This window comes from Typopeltis vanoorti, chromosome 1 (genome assembly GCF_054136105.1).
Source record: "Typopeltis vanoorti isolate ZY-2024b chromosome 1, IOZ_Tvanoo_1.0, whole genome shotgun sequence".
NCBI classification, from domain to species: domain Eukaryota; kingdom Metazoa; phylum Arthropoda; class Arachnida; order Uropygi; family Thelyphonidae; genus Typopeltis; species Typopeltis vanoorti.
The window spans coordinates 102,216,178-102,236,804 of NC_143549.1; the positions used below are offsets into that span (position 1 = coordinate 102,216,178).

The 20,627-nt window shown below is 34.4% G+C and overlaps 1 protein-coding gene across 7 annotated transcripts in view; it reads right to left on the reverse strand.

Moving 5' to 3' along the window:
• Positions 1 to 20,627, reverse strand: part of LOC150110258 (thymocyte selection-associated high mobility group box protein TOX-like) — a 279,484-nt gene that overhangs the window by 29,985 nt on the left and 228,872 nt on the right. For 5 of the 7 annotated variants that reach the window (XM_090398654.1, XM_090398680.1, XM_090398671.1 and 2 more), the window contains exon 9: positions 2,468 to 2,677. The exons of 1 other annotated variant lie outside the window; for it this stretch is intronic. In XM_090398654.1, the coding sequence (XP_090254780.1) occupies positions 2,468 to 2,677 (210 nt within the window). The remainder of the gene's footprint in view (positions 1 to 2,467; positions 2,678 to 20,627) is intronic. One more of the 7 variants, XM_090398662.1, reaches the window with a different exon arrangement.

Consider the following 20,627-nt stretch of genomic DNA (forward strand, 5'->3'; position numbering starts at 1 on the left):
CTATATAAGGAAAAAACATGTTTAGAATAGACTGTACATTTGTATAATGTCAATGGAAGATAGAGAAGAATTTATCATGACTTATTAAAGTAATGGAAGTCCATGATATTATTATTGTTATTATTATTCAGACCTCCATGGAGTCAAAAGACTCATCATGGGAGGTCCTTCCCAGGAAACAAAGTCTATCATACCACTCCTTGAACTCATACCGTTCTTGCTCTCACCACTCTAGCAGGCAATGCATTCCACTGTTCAACCACCCTCCATGCAAAGAAACCATTCCTCACCTTTGAAGATATGAGTGATAAACTGTGCTATTTCCTTTCTTCAATCAAATGTGTGAGAGTGGTAGATGCCTGTGGAATGTGTATACCCAAGTACATCATCCCAAATATGAAGTTTGGCAGCAGAGAAATGTAATGGTCTAGAGCTGTTTTCCTGGTATATACTCTAGCCTTTGGATGTGGTACACAGAAAGATGAATGCTAATGGATACCCAACATTTTTGGATAATGAAATGCTCGTCTATGAAACATACAAATCTATCATCAACATGACAATGCACCATGTTACTATAGTACTATACTGCAGGTACTATAGTAACATGGTTTTAGAAAAATGACGTGGATAAACTTGACTAATATGCACAGAATCCAAATCTCAATCCAACAAAAAACATTTGAAATGAACTAAACGAAGCGTAGGTCAGACCAGTGCCTTCAACAATAGCACACAGATTATCATTCATGATTCTTTCATGTTGAAAGATGAATTGTTTAAAATAACTGACTGTATCAAACTAGTGGATAGTATAGCTAAAAGGACAGAAAAGGTGATTAGGGCTAAATGACAGTCTTCTTTCTATTGAGTTGTGGGCAATTTAGATCTGTCCCAATATTATTTCAACATTTCAATACATTCCACAGTTGAAATGCACTTACAGTCTTTTGGCTGCTGCTCTGCAGAGAAATATCTCTTAAAAATGCAAGAAATGGAGCTTTGAAGATTTTTTTCTATACTCAATTTTCAACTGGTAAATATACTTTTAATTACTTAAAGTCAGATTAAATGTTCAATCAATTATATAAAATTCTCCATCATTATCAAATTTCTGATATGATCCTGAAGAGATGTACAGAATACTATGATAGCACTATGCAAAAAGTTTACATTTGACCTGTTCTCCTGGTATATACTTTAGCCTTTGGGTGTGGTTCACAGAAGGAGGAATGCTAATGGATACACAAGATTTCTGGATAATGAAATGCCTTTCAACACTGCTTGTGATAAACAGTAATAGTAACTTCCTATCACTAATTTTCCTCCAAATTAGTCTTATCCATCAGGTCTCCAGTATTGTCAGATCTTATATTTATATCATCTGAGGTACTTCTAACTGAATCAATCCACCTAGATCTTAGTTTTCTTCTTGGTCTTTTTCCTGCCATAAAACATTTGCACAGCTAAATTTTTTCTCTTATTTTGTTTAAGTGATAATACTACCTTCATTAACTCTGCTCACACATTCTTAAATGCTAACAGTCTAAAGTTCCTACCTAATATCCTAATTTTTAATACAATTTTGGCACCAAAGCCATTATTCATTCAGAGTGAACAGATGACAGTGATGGAAAAATCCTTGGGAAGTCCTGAGAATTTTTCTCAGAGCTTTCATGAAACAATGCTGGAACATAGAATGTTCCAATATATCAATAATTTCAATAAACTTTATTATATTTTGCAGTTAGCTTCACTAATTCAGGGATTGATAATACAATCATATTTAATAGTTCCTTGTTCTGAATACTAATCATGCATCATTTAAACATGTACAAAAGCCCACTTCACATAATTTTCATTCTTCTGTAATGGTGACAACTGCCATTAGCAAAGCATGAATTTCTGATAAACAAAACATATTCCTATTAAAATTAATAATTCAGCAAGATTTAATAAAGTACTTTCAGAATAACTGCAAATAGTACTATCATTTCTACTGCATACATAACAAAATATACCACACACACACACTGTCCCTGCTGAGTGGTGTCTCTGATGAATTCAAATGTCAAATTATGGCTGGTATTTGCTGCTATCAAATTCAAAAAAATTTTCTTTCTTAAACTCAAAAAAATTCTGAGTTTTTTGTTTTTTTCCCACAGTTGCATAACAAAAGCTATCTTCAATCTTCATTTAGCTTTCTAGTCCCAAGGAGAATGAATGGATAAACATTTATATCAATCAGGTAGTCACTCACTTCACAGTATGCATATATGATAAACTTAATATATTAAACTTGTACGAGAAGAGAAGCCTAATCTCAAAGTATTTACTGTTCAGAATAGAAACTCTATATAAATGAATAATGATTACAAAACTGAACTGTAAAAGATTTCATAAATAGCAAAACGGCAATAAACTACAAATTATATGAATTGTATGATTGCTGGACTGAACAGCTTACCATAGTCCATACCTGACTGGCTAAAACTGGAGGCTGTGGCTGTGTCATATTGTGGAGGGTAGTGACTGCTGTTCCTTCCATTAAGGATGTCAGCAGGGGGGACTTTTTCTGTAGAGAAGATAAATTTTGGCCAGCAGATGGAGATGAAGAAGATGTAGGTGGACTGGAAGAGGGATTTCCATATAAAGACTCTGACTGATCAGTAGCAGCCTAAAAAAAGAGTGAATCAGAAGATGTGAGAGGGCACTTGTCCAAAGAATTCCTAAATCAAATACACATGTATCCACACACATGCGCAGTGATTTTGTTTGTCCTTTTAATTAAAGTAAGAAACAATTGCAATCAAGATCCAAATAAGAAACAATCACTTCCTTTTACTTCTTTAGCACAGAATAGCATACTGCATTTCTATGAAAGTACAAACCATGACTAACACTAAAAATTAATATAAGAAATAGAATATAAATAGGCTTGTTTTTATAAATCCACCAAACTGATTTCACATGCATCTATAAAGAAAAGTGATACCAGAAATAGCAAGTATATTAGATTAAATCCAACTATAAAATAGGTAACTATTTTGTCTCCAACTGTGAAGGTGATCAGAAATGTTTGTTTTCAGAAATGATAATGCTTGTGTAAGAGCTTTCACTAAAAAGGGATATATACACAGAACTATAAAGCAGTTGATTATTATAGATTGCAAAGGGAGCTCATATTTGTGCCATGGTATGAGAAACTGCATGGTAAAGAAGTTAGTGGTGCATGGGAAGTGATCAAGGGATGTTCAAAGGAGGATATAGCTGAATGCATTCCCATAGTCATGTGAAATGTAATGATCAGTCATATGAGCAGCACAAAGAGCAAGTGACAACCATAGTGAAGAAAGTGAAATCAGACTAGGAAAAGAGGTTAGCTGAAAATACTGAAAGAAATCAAAGCATTCCCTTGCTATGTAGCAAGTAAAAAGAAGAATGATACTAGGATAATCTTAGTAAATACAGATGGCAGGAAAGTGTCAAGTTCAATGGAAATAGCCAAGTTATTAAGCAAACATTTTGGTATCTATAAAGCATCTATACACAACCCTAACAAACCAATTAGTTTAGTGGAAGGTGAGATGGATCTGAATGAAATGATAAAGATAAAAGAGGTAGAGGTGTTAAAATACTCCAAGGACTTAATGCTAAAACAGCAGTGTGTTTGGATGAGACATCAGCATGCATGTTAAAGGAATGCTAAAGAATTAGCTATGGTCCTAACCTGGTTGTTTAACTTGAGTCTCAACATAAACATGATTCCTAATAAGTGGATGTTTCGACTATACAAGGGTTGAGCTAAAAAGGATGCAGTTAATTATAGACCAATCTATATCTCTGTAATAGCTAGTAAGGTATTAGAGAAGCTGATATTAATGTGATTCCTCATCCCTTAATGAGGAATCACATTAAGAGGTTGGTGAATATACTTTGATCTTTTTATGAAAGGTAGGTCTTGTGTTATCAATCTACTCACATTTTACAAGGCCATGCTAGTATAAGCTGTTACGGGAGACTTCGATAAGGGGAAGAGATATACACAATGATTCTTTTAGATTTTGCCAAAGCATTTGACAGAATTCTATACACAGGAGGTCATTATACAAACTCAGAGGAATGGGTACGTGAAATAGGCTTGTGGCAAGGATTAGAGCATGGTTACCTAACAGGTATTATCAGAGATTAATGTATGGAGGTGCAGAATCTTAGATGAAGGTATGCCCAATGAGGTACCACAGGGTTCTGTACTTTCATGACTCTGTTAACTTGTATATTAATGATATTAGGAATGGTCTGGAGGGGAAACATTCAATTATGCAGAAGATGCTAACTTGGTTCAGGAGACGAGGGAAATTTCTGACACAGAATCTGTGCAAGCTGACTTGAACAGACTGTTTCTATGGGCAAATGTTAATGAGTGCAAGTTTCATGTTGTCAAGTGCAAGTTATGCATTTTGAACTGAGTATTTGGTCTAGCTAACCAAAGTCATATCTAGTTTGTGAAAATTTGCACATGAAGACAGACTGATGGAATGTGGTTTTCAAAGTATGAAAAATAAGAGGAAAGGAAATATCATAGAAATGTTAAGAAGTTCTTACAATATAGATACAGGAGAAATTTTACAGCTCATGGCAAGTGCAGGAAGAGAATTTGGGGTCATCCCTGGAAGCTGAATAAAAGCATGGCCAGGAAGAATGTTAGGTCCAGGTTTCTTTCATCGTGTGTAGTGTGTGAATGAAATAAGCTGCCAGTGGACACTGCAAGTACACCATCAGTGAATGTTTTTAATGAGCGGTGATAGGTATCAGGAATTACATCTTTAATAATTTTCCTTCAATAAGTCCCTGACTTCCTGGAGGTGTCTAGATAAAAATAACATACAGACACTACAAGTACATCATCAGTGAATGTTTTTAATGAGAAGTGATAGGTATCAGGAATTACATATTTAATAGTTTTCCTTCAATAAATCCCTGACTCCCTGGAGGTGTCTAGATAAAAATAACATACAGATATTCTGCTTTCTTTTTTCTTGTAATGTGCTCATGAACACAAGTTATAAAAAATAAAATAAAATAAAACAGAAATATATAATTATTTTCAATGAACAATAACAACATTACATATTTTAAGAGAATAGAAACTAGAGTGGCAGTGAAGATGAGTACAAATTAAAAGTACAAATGTACTTCAAGATAAGAATTAATGAAGGATGTTGGGTGCAGATTCTTTTCATGGCATATAGTGAATGAATTCAGCAAACATTAATATTGTATTAAGAATATTTTTACCTATATAAAATGAAAAAAAGGGGGGAAAATATAAGGATTATTTAAATATTATGTTGAATTAAACTGATTATTTATAAATTAACCCAGTGTTCTTAACAAAAGTATACATTTTTCTTATTTTGTAGCAAAATTAAAGTGTCTAGACTGTTTCAACCACCTCCTCATCCCCCCCAACCCCCCCCCCACAAAAAAAAAAAAAAAACAGTGACATAATCTATGTGCAGCATTATAAAGAGAGATATTAACTTCCCTATCTCTACTCATCAATATGTTCTTCAACATCCAAGTATCCTTTGAGCTATTCTGACAACTTCTGAACTTCAATTTCACAATCAATCACACACACACACACACACAGACACAGACCCCAAACCTTGTCAATTCCCTGAAATCCAGTACAATCAAAGTAATAGACAGCATGCAATTTTTTTTTTTTTTTCAACCTGAAATGCATAACCATTCATTTTGCAACATTAAATTGATGGGTATATTATTCTTTGCCCATGCAGCCAACCACTTTACTTTAATCTTTGTGCAGGATGTCTACATCACCTTTATCAACTCCAGTTTTGCATCATGGGCTTCAGCAAACAACTGAACAGCAGTGGCCCTAGTATAGAGCTTTGAGGCACTCCACTATTCCTTTTCTTCATTCTCCTAGTTTCCATGCCTCCATATACTACTCTCTGGTGTCTGTCACCAGCTTCATATCCATTTCCATTAACTTTTGCAATAGTTTTCCATGAGTATTTTGTCAAATGCTTTCAAAAAGTACAGATTATCATGTGATGGTAATATAATTTAACCCATGAGAGTAAATTACCTACCTTTTACATTACCATGATAAAATGGTAATGTAAAAGGAGATTGAGTATCACTTATTCCTATCCACCATTCCTGAATTCCACCTTTAACCAACTTTTCTAATACCTTAACCACCACTATTGAGATACTAATTGGTCTGTAATTTGCTACTTATGTACTGAGCCAACTTTATCTGACCCTCTTTCCATTCCTTTGGAACTTTGCCAAAGCTGAGCGTCTACCTCAATTCTCACGTTGATCTCTGCTTCAGCAGCAACCACAAGATCTCTACTTGAATGACACACCCTTGCAAAGTGATCACTTAGTAACTCTACTATTCCTTCTGCTTCTGTCACTTTCCTACAATCTTCATTGATTAAAGGATTTACTTTGGCCTTTACTTAGCTATTTTTTTTTCATTCAGTCATCTTATCATACTAGTCATCTTTCTTGCCTCCACTTCCTATTGCTCATGAGCATGCTGATCACCTTTTTATTTATATTCCCTCAAAATATTTTTCTTTTTTTGCAGCTCCTGCTTTATATTGTTATTCATCCATTTAATCCCTAATTGATTTATCCTTCTAATCCTGAGTATCCAAAGTCTAACTCTAACTTCTTCCCATACATTACTGATATTCTTTCCTTGGCATTGCCCCAAGAATACCACATTTAGCCACCTTCCAGAATAAGACTGCATGGTCATGGAGGCAGCATGGCTACTGTGGTTATGGATACTTCTAATGCTATTACCAGATCTAGCATTCTCAAACTCCAAGTTCCCTCCCTCACATTGCTGTTTCAGCTAATTAGCCCTTAAGAACTATATAAATTCCATTTTCATCTTACCATTCACCCTTTCCCTCATCCAACCTATGTCTCCATAGTAAAAGTCCCTCATAATAACTGCTTAGGCTGCACTCATCATGCTATCTACCAATATAATCGATCAATCTGCTGCAGCCAATTCACATAAATGTAAATATTAAAATGTTAGTTTAAGCTTTATTATTTTAATCTTGACTATATAAATAAAAAAGAAAATGCATTTTTATTTGATTTTTGTTTCATGATATGTTATTTGGTATGAACTTTGGTATTAAAATAAAATGTTAATTTTTCTGAAATTTGATATGAGAAATGCCCAAACCATACATACGTACGTGCGTGTGTTGGATTTGTGGTGAACTTTCTCCCACCATCCTTGCATCAACCACCTGCTTTACTAACAAGCATTCAAGAAAGGAATTTGGCATTACTAGAATTCAACAATGTGTAAGATCTAATTTAATTATAAGTATTGGTTATTTTACTGTTTGCTTTACTTTTTTATTATTTATTTTCATATTTAATCTGCAATCTTCACATCATACCTCCACCTTCTGTTGGCCTGTTAATACAAGAGCAGCAGCTGCCTGGCATCCTTTACTGTGAAACTGCAAGCAAACTGAACCTGCTTCCATTCTTCCTCATATCCTTTAGATATGAGGAAGGCTATCCTCTGGAACAGCCTTCCTCATATCCTTTCCGGTATCCCCTTATGCAAAGCACACATCCTTTTGGGCATATACATCCAAAAGGATGTGTGCGCTCCATTATGCGATATTAAGGCAATTGATGTGAAGTCACTAGCCTCTATATACCCCTCTATTAGCCCTGTCATGAAGATAGATACTTCATGCACAAACATTGTTTGCTTACACTTGGATAAAGGATTAAAACAAGAATATAATTTCTTGGCATCTTTAATTTATAGTATAACCAACTGAAAAAACTTTCAGCATCTAATAAGTATGTCTGAAAATGTGCTTGAAATATCAAACATTTCATATGAAGTTAAAAATTTCATTTTCAGTGTGAATAGCCTGATTAGGTTGTATGATCTCTTGTAAGCACAGAGTTATTTTATTGTGCTTTCATTTCCACACTTTACAAAAACTAGGCTTGCAAAACTGTTCACCATTAATTCGGTGAAAAAAAAATCTTTATTTCATAATAATCCTAAATTGGCTCAGACTTGACTTTTGGAATTCCAATAAAATCATTGTAAACATCTTCAACTTGGTTCAGACCAGAAAGAGAGAGAGGCAATCAGATTATTCAAATACATCCTTTCGCAATGATTAATCACATAAACAACCTTCATAAACAAGAAAAAACACTTAGCATTATTTTACACTGATTGCATGTGTCAGGTATGGCAAATCTTAATTCTAAAAATTGAGTCTATCAATTTATGATATGATATATACACATACTGGCCACTGAATTAAAAACTTTTATGTAATACTGTTTTGGGCCTCCTACAGCCCAAATTACAGCACATATACTGTTTGGCATAGATTCCACAAAGGGTTGGATTGCATCTATGTCTACCACAGACAGTCATTTAACTGGCTCAGATATGACGGAAGAGGACTTTGCTGTGTTTTCTAACATGTCCCATACATTCTCAAAGGGATTCAGATGTGGGGTTTATGGCGGCCAGGGAACATGGTGGAAGTCGCTGTCATGCTTGCTGAACAGTAGCATTGTCATCCATGAAACAACTGTCACTTGCTGGATAAAATGTCAACATTTCAGGATGGACTCGATCGGCAAGTGTTCAGATATTCCTTGGAGCACACCTTGAAGGACCTTCTAGCAATATCAGGGGACCCATTCCGTGCCAACAGAGCATGCCCATATCATGACCCACCTCCAGAACCTTGAGTTGTGTTTACAAGGCAAGCTTCATGAGGCTCCTGTCAAACTCTCTGATTACTGTTGGTACCAAATGAGGTGTACTATGACCTCATCGGACCACATGACTTTTTTCCAGTCTTCCAGTGTCCAGTCACAGTGTTCCTGACACCACTATAGAAAACTTTCCTGCTCTTCACAGAAATCAGTGATTTCCATATAGGCATACAACTGCCCATACCAATCCTCTTCAATTCCATGCACAAAGTTCAGTGAGGTAAAGACTGGAACAGCTTTCATTAAATGCTTTGGTCAACTGCTGCACAGTTGACTGGAAGTTCTATTTGCACATACAATCCTTCTCGGACAACGGTGATCTTTTCTGTGGTGCTAAGACAGATTGTCTTAGGACCACAGTTATGCCTCTTAGATAAGCAATGTATGTTTTTTGCCATTGATTAAACACCCAGGATATCTCACCTTTTGAGAAACAGTGAGCTCTGCTGTTTTCAAAATTGTGGCTCCAGCTAGACAGGCATACACAGTAAGCCCTTCATTAAACTCTGAAAGATACTTTATTTTTCCCATTGTGATGAACACTATTGACAATTACTGACCAGCGGCATTCTTAAATAGTTGCCTGGAATATGTGGTGATGCACATGATCAAGCATTTTTGCATATACACTAAGTGATATTTATGTACATCTGCATAAAGATTTCTAATTCAGTGGCCAGTATGTGTATATTAAGATTAAAAAAATCACATTCTACTCATTTTTGTTTATTTCTTTAGTACCTATATGATTTTTTTAAAAAATAGTACATATCTGGATACTATAAAATGTGCAAAATACAGCTAAATAAAATATATTTGTATATTTTTAATATTACTTTACAAAGACTAATGGACTTTTACTGATTCTGCTGTTATGTGTTCTTCAGTCATATTTTCTACCTAAGTTTTCTGAATCAATATGTGAATATATTTCAAAGATCAACAGGTTAAATAAAGTAAATGTCAAATAGAAGAATGAAGGGATTAAGCAGGAAATCTGAAAGAAGGTCTATGGATGCAGCACAAGATGAATATTCACAATAATCAGTTGCACAAAGGATATAAAGAACAGGTCAAGTAGGTGACTCACAGTTGATAAGGAGCAAAAGTGCAGTCTGAGCAGAATTAGCAAATTATGTCAAGAAAAATCCTAGAGTTTTATCAATATGTGGCAAGTAGAAAATGAGTTCAGCAAAAGGATGTTGATGGATGAAAATTGTAGGTCGGTAACTGCCAAAGAGGACATAGTCTAGGTATTCAGGTGCACAATTCATCAGGGTGTTTCATCCTCCAGTGTGAAATCATGAGAAGCCAAAGGGAAAAGATAATGGGAGAAGATGGCTTACTGTATGCAAGGAAGAGTTATATGAAGAGTTAAGCTTGATGTCAGCAGGGCCGTTGCCAGACTAGATTGCATCCTGAGGCAAACAATTAAATATCGCCCCTGATGGATTATAAGACAAAAACATAAGAACATCTCTAATTGCTATTTTTTTTAATTAAAAGATAAACATTAATGCAAAACAATTACATCATAATATTAATTAAATGTTTGCTCTATGGGGATACTGCACAACAAAACTGTTTACAAGCTCTTCTAAATTTAAATTATGAGCTATGTCCACCTCTATCGATATAGTTGCTAGACCAACCAATCTTTCTTGGGTCATTGCTGTTCGCAAATAATTTTTAATGAGTTTAAGCTTGGAAAACATATTTCCGCACTTGCTACGCTAACGGGAATTGTTAACAATATCCTTAGGGAGGTGCATATGTTGGGATAAATTTCTACAAGATTTTGGTTATATATATATATATATATATATGATAAAATTTGGTGAGGACCACTTTTCTCTTGTATTATTTTTGAGAGAATTTTTACTTCTTCAAATAAATCTATTGCATCTACATCAGATGTTTTGCCACTGCTCAAAGCAATTTCTAAATCTTTCCAAGTCTATAATATCAAGATGCTGCTTCATAACTTCATCGAACAATACGAAAAGTTCTACAATTTTTAGAAAATTTTAATTGTTAGGAGTATAAATTGTAGAGGACAATCCCCGAAGTGCAAGATTTTGTGCTGCTATGCAATGGATTATTGTTAATAATCGTATTAAAACTGCTTCCCAGCATTGTGTTTCATTATCAAAAATTTTTTGTTGGTCTGCATCGATCGTTTCAAATTTAACCGGATTGTCAATTTCTTCCACTCAGAAAAACAACGAATATGAGATTGTGAAGTTTCATGCATTTGAAGTTTTCTGTTGATAATTTTCCAATAATCGAAACCGCTTTTCGACGTAAGGCCATTTTGCTCTGATGAGACAGAATTAAAAATTTTCCAGTAGAAACAGTAAACAGCATCAATTTCCCTGGAATATAGAAGCCATGAATGTTTCACATTTTCAGAATTTTTAAACATTCGTTGATAATATTTATTCGAAAATTTTCTGCCTTGATCATTCAAAGGATATTTATTTAATTTTACTTGAATAGGACTTTTTTATAAGTTCAATTCCAGTTTTGTAATCAAATTTCTCTGGCTAATATGGATCAGTTTCAATAAAATAATCTTGATTTTTAATTCGATCATCTGTTCGTAATTTCTGTTTGTCACTATCATCATTTACCTAATGATGGAATCACCACAAATGGTTGTTACGTCAGTATCAGTGGCTGATGCGGGAGAATCTGGTATTTGTAGATGAGGATGTACAAGCTGCTCCAACGACTAGTGCTGAAATTTTTATAACTTTTGATATCGGTTCTGTTGACAACTCGTTCTCTTTGGTGTCTTTGTGAAATTCCAAATGTGAAATGTTAAAATTCCAAATCTCCTTATATCGTTCTTCCTTTTCTCTTTTCCTTTTGAGAAAAGCAGATCCCGATAACTTTTTCTCTTTCAAATTACTCATCTAAATGACAATAAATTTCGTATTGATAAATTATTCTTTTTTTTTCCTATTAATTATTAAAATTTGAGTTAAGTTATTATTTTGAGGAGTTTTAAAACAATAAATAAAATCTTATTTTTAAAAAAAATCGATTTAAAACAGTTGCCTTCTACGGATTTTTACTGTAAATAATTAATTTATATACAATAATTTGAAAATTTAATAATTAAAGGTAAACTATAATTATTGAGGGCAATATAAGACAAAGTATGCTGCCCAACGAGAGATTTTGGCATTTTAGCAAAATGCGCCTCTGATTAATATGTTTATAATTTACAAATTACTTATCTTTAAAATTTTATCTATCAAAAATCCAAAACTAAGTACACAATTAAAATCAAAGTCACTTAAACAAAGAATACACTCAATATATTTCACATTCAAAATTGAAATGACGCTGAAAAAACGTAAGAAGTGCATATCACGCTGTTTCGTCTATCCAAATTCAAAGCGGAATTTAAGAAAACGAACAGAGTAATATACACCTGTGTTTCAGACTAAATATTTGGATAAACCAGTGTTTCTCAAACTTCAGATATCCATGTACCCCCTTCTCAAATTTTCATTATTACCAAGTACCTTATCAAAATAATAATAATAATAATAATAATAATAATAATAATAATAATAAATAAATAAATAAAATTATATTTCATTGTAAATGTCTGCTTTATTTGAATTTAGATGTACATCTAAACAAAAAAATATGATTTATTTTTAATAGAACAAAATTTATAAAGATACTATACATTTCTACTTAATATAAACAATTTATCATCCATGAGGAGTGAAATTGCTTATTTCTATATCTGCTATATTGCTCTCTTTTATGGGTTTTATAAATCCAGTCTTTAACCAATGATCCATATTTAAGAATTTGAAAGCTAAAAAAAATTACTGTATTTGCTTGAATATAATTCGCATTTTTTCCCAAAAATTTAAGCAAGAAAATCGTGGTGCATGATATATGCAAGGATTTTCGGAAACTAAAGTTTTCAGAAAAAAAACTGAAAATGGGTATGACTTACCAAGAAGTTCCTATTCGCCATCATTTCTTCTGGCCTCGAGAGGGTTTCCTTGTGTGCAACGTCAAAGTTATCTACCCAAATAGCATCATCTTCCTTCCCATTATATCAAGCAAAAATTATCAGTAATTTACAAGACTTGAGATATGTAATGAACAATCCTTCACAAATGACTAATCAGAAGTGAAAGCTGTGCACGATGATAGGCCAGTGGAGAAAGATCAGCTGTGAAGAAGTGCATATGATTGGTACAGTATTAACAAAAGATCGCACTACCCAAAGAAAAAGCAAGCAGACAATTGAGTTGAAATGCTAATTCTCTTCAACAGATTTCCATATTATCTGAAATACATTCACTATATATTTCTTAGTTTTAACACATTCACGACGGGGTAGTATCAAGCAAAACTATATGTTGCACTGGCAACATATGGTTTTACTTGAGTCTATACAGCAGTTTCTGTGGGAGGGGAAATGTGATTCATTAGTTAGTGCCATTTTTATCCCGGTTGTCTCTAATTGCACTATTTGTTGAGAAATATATTACACAGTCTGCAAATTTCTGTGAACCTTATTCAGTGACATGATAAAACAAATTGTTTTTCCTGTTTCTGTATTATATTTGCTGTTGTGGAGGATGTATTGTTTACTGCAGGGAGCGAGTTATCGCCCCAACACGAATTTCGAGGTGATAGTAACTCACAATTTGAGTAGGAGAATTCATGCATAATATAATTTAATATATATATATATATATAGACCAGTGGTCTCCAAACTTTTTTGATCGCGTACCCCCTAGACATAAAAAAATAAATAGTGCGTACCCCCAATTGATTGAGAAAAATCTATTGTAATAAGTACTATAAAGAAGAAATATGCCTTGTATCATCATATAATAATTAAAAAAGCTAATTTTTTTTAACCATTTATCCATTTTGTGAGGGTTAATATTTAAAATTTAAATATAATTCATTTACTATTGATAATATCAAACACTTAAAAAAGTAAGCAATTTTGATAATATTAATTCACTATTTCTAGCGTAAACGTAAAAGTAAGCACAAAAAGGCGTTGGAATTGCACAGAAACAATATATACTAAAAAATCGTTAAACATACTACTAATAGTCAAATAATTAATACAACTGTGGTGTCATCTATAGATAGTAGGATAACTAAGCAATTTTCCTTCTCTAGTTGGGCTTGTCAATATATACCAGGATGCTCAACAAACAATGGCAATGATAAGAAGTAAGAGATTTACTCCCTAGTTTTAAAAAACATGACAACTTTGTCATGGACGATTATTATTATTATTATTATGGGTGACTCCAGGGAGTGCTTAGACTCATCGAGGGAGGCCCTAAACATCAGGTCCACACAACTATACGACATTCTCACAGTATCTACCATACCTTGCCTTGAACTCACTCACCGTCATAGCACTCACAACAGACTCTGGCAGCTTATTCCACACATTTACCACTCTAAAAGTAAAGAACCCAGCTCTAACACCCTTGCTAACCACACTCTTTCCCAGCTTCCATAGGTGTCCCCTAGTTCTCCCACCACCAGTCCTGATCTTAAAAATATCCTTTGAATTATAATAAATTTAGTTCAATCCTTTATCCAAGGGTGAGCAAACAAAGTTTGCACCTGAAAGTATCTTCAGGACTGGGGTAAGGTGATACAACACCAGGGCACTCCTTGCAAAGGTGGAGCAAGCTACCAACACTCCTATCTCAGTATCTCTCATAATGCAAAACACATCTCCTTGCGGATATGTCTAAAAATTTTTTCAACTTTCAACATCCTTTGAATTAATCCTATAGAAACCCCTCAGCAATTTGTATGTCTCAATCATATCTCCCCTTTTCTGCCTATCAACTAATTTCTGTAACCCACAAACCTTCAACCTGTTCTCATAAGGTTCATTCCATAGACCTGCTATCATCTTGGTCACTCGCCTCTGGATCCTCTCCATCTCCTCCCCATCAAGAAGAAACCTAGGTGACCACATCTGGGCACAGTAGTCGAGATGAGGTCTTATCAATGCTCGGTACAGAGGTACAATAACTTGCTTGTCTCTGCTGGTCAAAGTATTTTTCAACAACCAAGTGAGTCAATGAGCTGATTTAGCCACTTTTGCAATGTGCCCCCCTAAACTTCATCTCCCTATCCACCAACACTCCCAAGTCCCTGGCCTCATCAATCTCCTGGAGTACAGTTCCACCAATGTGGTATACTGCTGCTAATCTTTTCACCTCAAAATGCATAACCTTACATTTTGTCACATTAAATTGACATCCATTCTCCTTAGCCCACAACGGCAATCTATCCAAGTCATCCTGCAAGATTTTGACATCTTCTGCATTCATTATTGCCCTACCCAACTTTGCATCATCAGCGAACAAATGAACTGTTCCTCTTAGCTCCTTCCCTATATCGTTAATGAACAAATTAAACAGCAGTGGTCCAAGAACAGAACCCTGTGGCACACCACTAGTCACAGGCCGTCTTTTGGACTCTACTCCTGAATAAACTACTCTCTGATATCTCTCCATCAACCACCCACCTATCCATCTCACCAACCCTATATCCATTCCCATATGTTGTAGTTTACGGATTGGCATTCCATGTGGTATCCTGTCAAATGACTTAGCCAGGTCCAGCAGTATCACTGTAAACCCATTACCCTTATCCAGTTCAGCCGTCACTGTGTAATAAAACTTGAGCAAGTTACTGAGGCATGATCTACCCTTCACAAAGCCATGCTGTCCCCCATACAGTATCTCATTTTCATCAATCCATTCCTGTATTTTTCCCCTGACTACTTTCTCCAAGACCTTGACAACGACTCCTGATATGCTGATCGGTCAGTAATTTGCAACAGTGGTCTTGGATCCTCCTTTATGCAGTGGAACTATTTTCCCCTCTTTCCACACCTTCAGGACTAAACCAGACCCAAGACTCAGATTAAACAACATGGTCAAGGGCACTGATAATTTTTTAGCTGCTTCACATAAGACCCATGCTGGTATACTATCCAATCCCACAGATGTATTCACATTAAGGTTCTGTAATAGACTATTCACCTCCACTTCATTCATCACAATTCCCATATAAACTAATGGTTTCTTCCTTTCTTTTAGGCTTACACGGTGATCCGAATGCATTTTTGAAAATTATGGAGAAAACTATCATGTTTGAATAAAAACTTTAGTTAGTAGATTGTAGTTATATTAAACTAAAGTTTTTATTTAAGCACGGTAGTTGTCTCCATAATTTTCAAAAATGTAATGGTTCCTTCATTTTTTCAATGTCACCACCTGGATGATATACTCGTGCAAAGTGCTCATTCAGTAATTCCACTATATCGACTGATTCAGTGACCTCCTTACCATCGTCATTCCTTAAAATCATTTTGCCGTGTACAGTTTTTTTTTTTTTTTTTTGCTTGCAGCATATTGAAAGAACAGTTTGGGATTCTCTTTAGCTTGCATAGCTAGTTTCCTTTTATAATCCGCTTTTGCTTTTTTTTACCACACTCGTTACCCTTCTGGCCTGCACTTTATAGCGTTCATGTGCCTGCAGGTCACCTCTTTCTTTAAATTCCCTCCACAGTTGTTTCTTTTTTTGCAGCTCAAGCTTAATGGTGTTATTCATCCATTTAACACTTGTTTTATTATTCGGACCCTAGGTATACAATCAGCAATAACCTCCTGTAAATGCTCCTTGACCACTTCCCATGCTCTATCGACATCCAGCACTTGCAGTTGTACATGCCATGGCACTGAACCAAGCAATCTCCTAAGCTTGTCATACTTGCCAGCACGATAATTCCACATATACCCTGTCTTAATCGAAAATTCCACACCTTTAGCCACCTCCCAGGTCAAGACTTTATGATCACTCTCACCAATAGGTGACAACATGGTCATATTCATTACAGTCAAATTCTCAGATGCTATTACCAGGTCAAGCATTCTCACACCCCTAGTATTTTCAATTACGTGCTGTCTCAGATAGTTATCCCTTAATAATTGAATAAAATCTACTTCCTTCCTCACATGTGTCCTCTCCTCCTTCCAATCAATGTTACCATAGTTGAAATCCCCCATAATAATTACCTTCCTTCCACTCATTTCATCAATTTGTTTATGCATACTATCTCTGCCATCTATTCCATCACCTGGCCTATAGCAACATCCAACTGTATATTTTGTTCTGCCAGTCTCAATCTCACACCAAATACCCTCAAATGAGCTCTTTTCACTATCCTGCGATACAACTTCAATTCTCCTTGGCTGCAGTTCATCAGCTATCATCAATAACTATCACCACTCCTTCCCCCATTTTATTCTCTCTGTCCCTCCTAAACACACTATAACCTACACATTCTATCCCACTAACTATATCATCTTCTGTCAGCCATGTTTCACTAATGCCAATAACCTGTGGCCAGGAAAGCCAATCAAGGCCAAAAATTCTTCCTTCTTGTTCCTAATACTCCTGGCATTAGTATACATGAAATGCAGAGGTCCCTTTGTCCCAATCCTAAAAAATTTTTCTTTTCATGATGGGGGGGGGGGGATTTCGAGCTCAGGATTTATCTTATGAATTGCGGTTTGTGTGAGTACTCTGCTAATTGCGCTACGGAAGCTCCACAAGTGTGCATTATGTGCAAAGTTGCCCAATGTGCACTACTCGCAAATTTAAGTTTACAGGATCTTTATAACGTCTTTCTCTATATTAGATATATGTTTAATTGATGAAAGAAAGTAATATTCTTTATCTTTAATTAATTACTTAATTTTTTTCTATCAATATAAAACTTTTTTGACGTACCCCCACGTATTGACTCGCGTACCCCAGGTGGTACGCGCACCCCACTTTGGAGACCACTGATATAGACTATAAAAGTTTATGAAATTCACATCGCATGATACTTTATGGGTTATTTCCTTACGTATCTAATAAGTGGGTTCTAAAATGTTTAGTTTTAGTATGTATGACTATAATTTTTTTATTAATAAAATATAATAAGCACATATTTAACTGTTAATGGGAAATGCTGCTTTTTTTTTATTTGGTAAACTAAATGCTGTATATTTATAAAATATCTTGTTGCCTGTAATACAGCTGAACGAGCACCCTTATTAAGCAGCACCGTGAGGCAGGCTGCCTCTATGCTACGCCTTGTCGATGGTACTGATTTCATGATATGTCACCTAGGAATTTCAAATTTACTGACTTTTTCAATTACCAGTAATTTGATAAACTTTTTCATAAATACCTGTTTATCGGTAATGTATTACATTGTCAAAAAAGATATATATCGAGGATGATCAATAAATATTAATAAGCAAAAATTTCATTGAAGCATAAAAGTTGAGGATATGAAATTTTTAATCTAAAGAAAAAGACAATATCAATATTATTAATATAAATTATAAATAAACAAAATTTTTATTTCAAAACATAATAGCAACTTTAATGATAAAGAAACCACAAACATACATAACATAAATTATGAGGGTGGTCTGAAAAATTTCTCGGCCTAACAATGAAAAAAAGAATTTATAATTTCAAAATTATTTCTATTTTTCAACCTAATCTCCCTTAAGACTAATATATTTATTCCAGCGATGTTCCAGCGCCATTATCCCTTCCCGTAGTTGTTCTCAATAAGATCTGCAAACTACCCCTCTACAGATGCAATCACCTCTTGATCCGAAGAAAAACGCTGACCAGCAAGGAAGAGTTTTAATTTTTGGAAGAGACAGAAGTCAGAGGGAGCCAAATCTGGGGAATAGGGTGGATGTCCCAACAATTCGTAGTGGAAATCCTTTAATTTTCCCATTGCCAAAAGACCTTTGTGAGCAGGTGCATTGTCTTGATGAAAGATATTTTTTTTCTTCTGCAAACTTGGTCTTTTCTCACAAATGTTTTCGTCTATTCTTGTTAAAAGATCAGAATAATATTCCCTGATTATTGCTTTACCCCTTTTGAGATAATTAATAAACAAAATGCCTTTAGCATCCAAAAACACTGATGCCATAACCTTTTCTGCTGATGGAACCGACTTTGTCTTCTTCGGTGCTGAACAATCGGCTTCTGTCTACTGTTTGGATTCTGATGTGTAATGGAAAATACAAGTCTCATCTATAGTAATAAATCGATGCACAAAATCCATTTAATTCTTGTTAAAACGCTCCAAGCACTATTCAGAGATTTTCGTGTGAGTGCTTTTTGATCTGCTGTGAGCAAGTGAGGCACCCATCTTGTGCAAAGCTTTTTCATTTGCAATTCTTCATGCAAAATATATCCTACACATTCTTTTGAAATGCCTATAGTCCATCAATTTCACACACACTGTAACTTGCCTGTCATCCAATACCATATCGTGCACTTGAGCAATGATTTCTGGTGTTATTACACTTTTTGGACATCTTTAACATAGATCACCTTCAAGGCTGGTATGGCCATGTTTAAACTCGGCAGCCCATTTCTTAATTGTCAAAAACAAAGGAGAAGAGTTCCCATAAACTTTTATGAACTTCAAATAATTTCTTTTGGCATTAAACCTTCTTTTACAAAGAATTTTATAACTGCATGATACTTAATTTTTCCATTTCAAGGGATACAGACAACACTTTTGCTTCAGACAGTTGCATAAAAAAAACTACTGATAGAATGAATTGCAATTTAACATGGATGTTTATGACAAATGTACCAACTTAGAAAAAAAAACCTTGCCGATAGTGTTGCCATCTATGGTCGAGGCTGGGAACTTTTCAGACCATCCTCATATTTTTACTTGGCAACTTTGAGCATGTAGAAAACATTTTATCAAGACTGTAAGATAAAATTTCCTATTGCCCTAAATATGATCTAATTTTTGTACAAATTAATCCAGCAGTAGAAATGCCACTCTCAAATTGGATGCTTGCTGGTTTACTTAACATTACAAAATAAAAGCATTTAGAAATATTTTACTTTTTTTTTTCTTGAAAATAGGTCAGTTCCTTTCTAATATTTGTGTTATCTTTACATGTTTTTTTTTTTTATTTTCATGGATCTTCCTAGTTTACTTCAGTTTTTATTTATTGCCAAATGAAGTTTTTCCTTCACTGATGTCAAAGGAACTGAATCCAAAGTTGCAGAATCCTCAGGTTCAGAATTAGTACCTTCAGTTGCATTTTCTCATTTTTATTATAAGCAATTCAATAGCATCTGTTTTATTAAAAAATCTGCGATCTTCAACATTCGATTTTTTGGGATCAAAATGATATTGCAAAACATCAAAATAAAAATGTTTGTCATTCCTTTATGTTAGCTATCAGTGCATCTTTTAAATTCACTACACTCATTTTTTTGATGAATTAATAAATCAAAAATGTGTTTTGATTTATCAATTCATATGATAGCATAAATGTTAACATTTACATCAGCAACATAAAAAATTTATATTTTGCTACATAATGCTTCTAAAGCAACACTCAGTTACAAATTGATATATTGTGAAGAGGTGAACAATTCATTATCTTCAATTTGATATCTGATTTCAAATTATAAGATTTAAAATTGGATATCACTCTGACACAATTTTAAGCTTTGATGCTCCAACATAGCCAGCAAGCTATTCCAATAAATTCTGGAACTTAACATTAATGAAAGTTCATTATCAAATTCTTCCTTTACATGTTTTTTGGAGTAAATCACCACATTTGTTGATCTGCAGAATATTTTGACTATATTCTTACTCAAAATATTCTGCACTGTACAAATGTACAACTGCTATC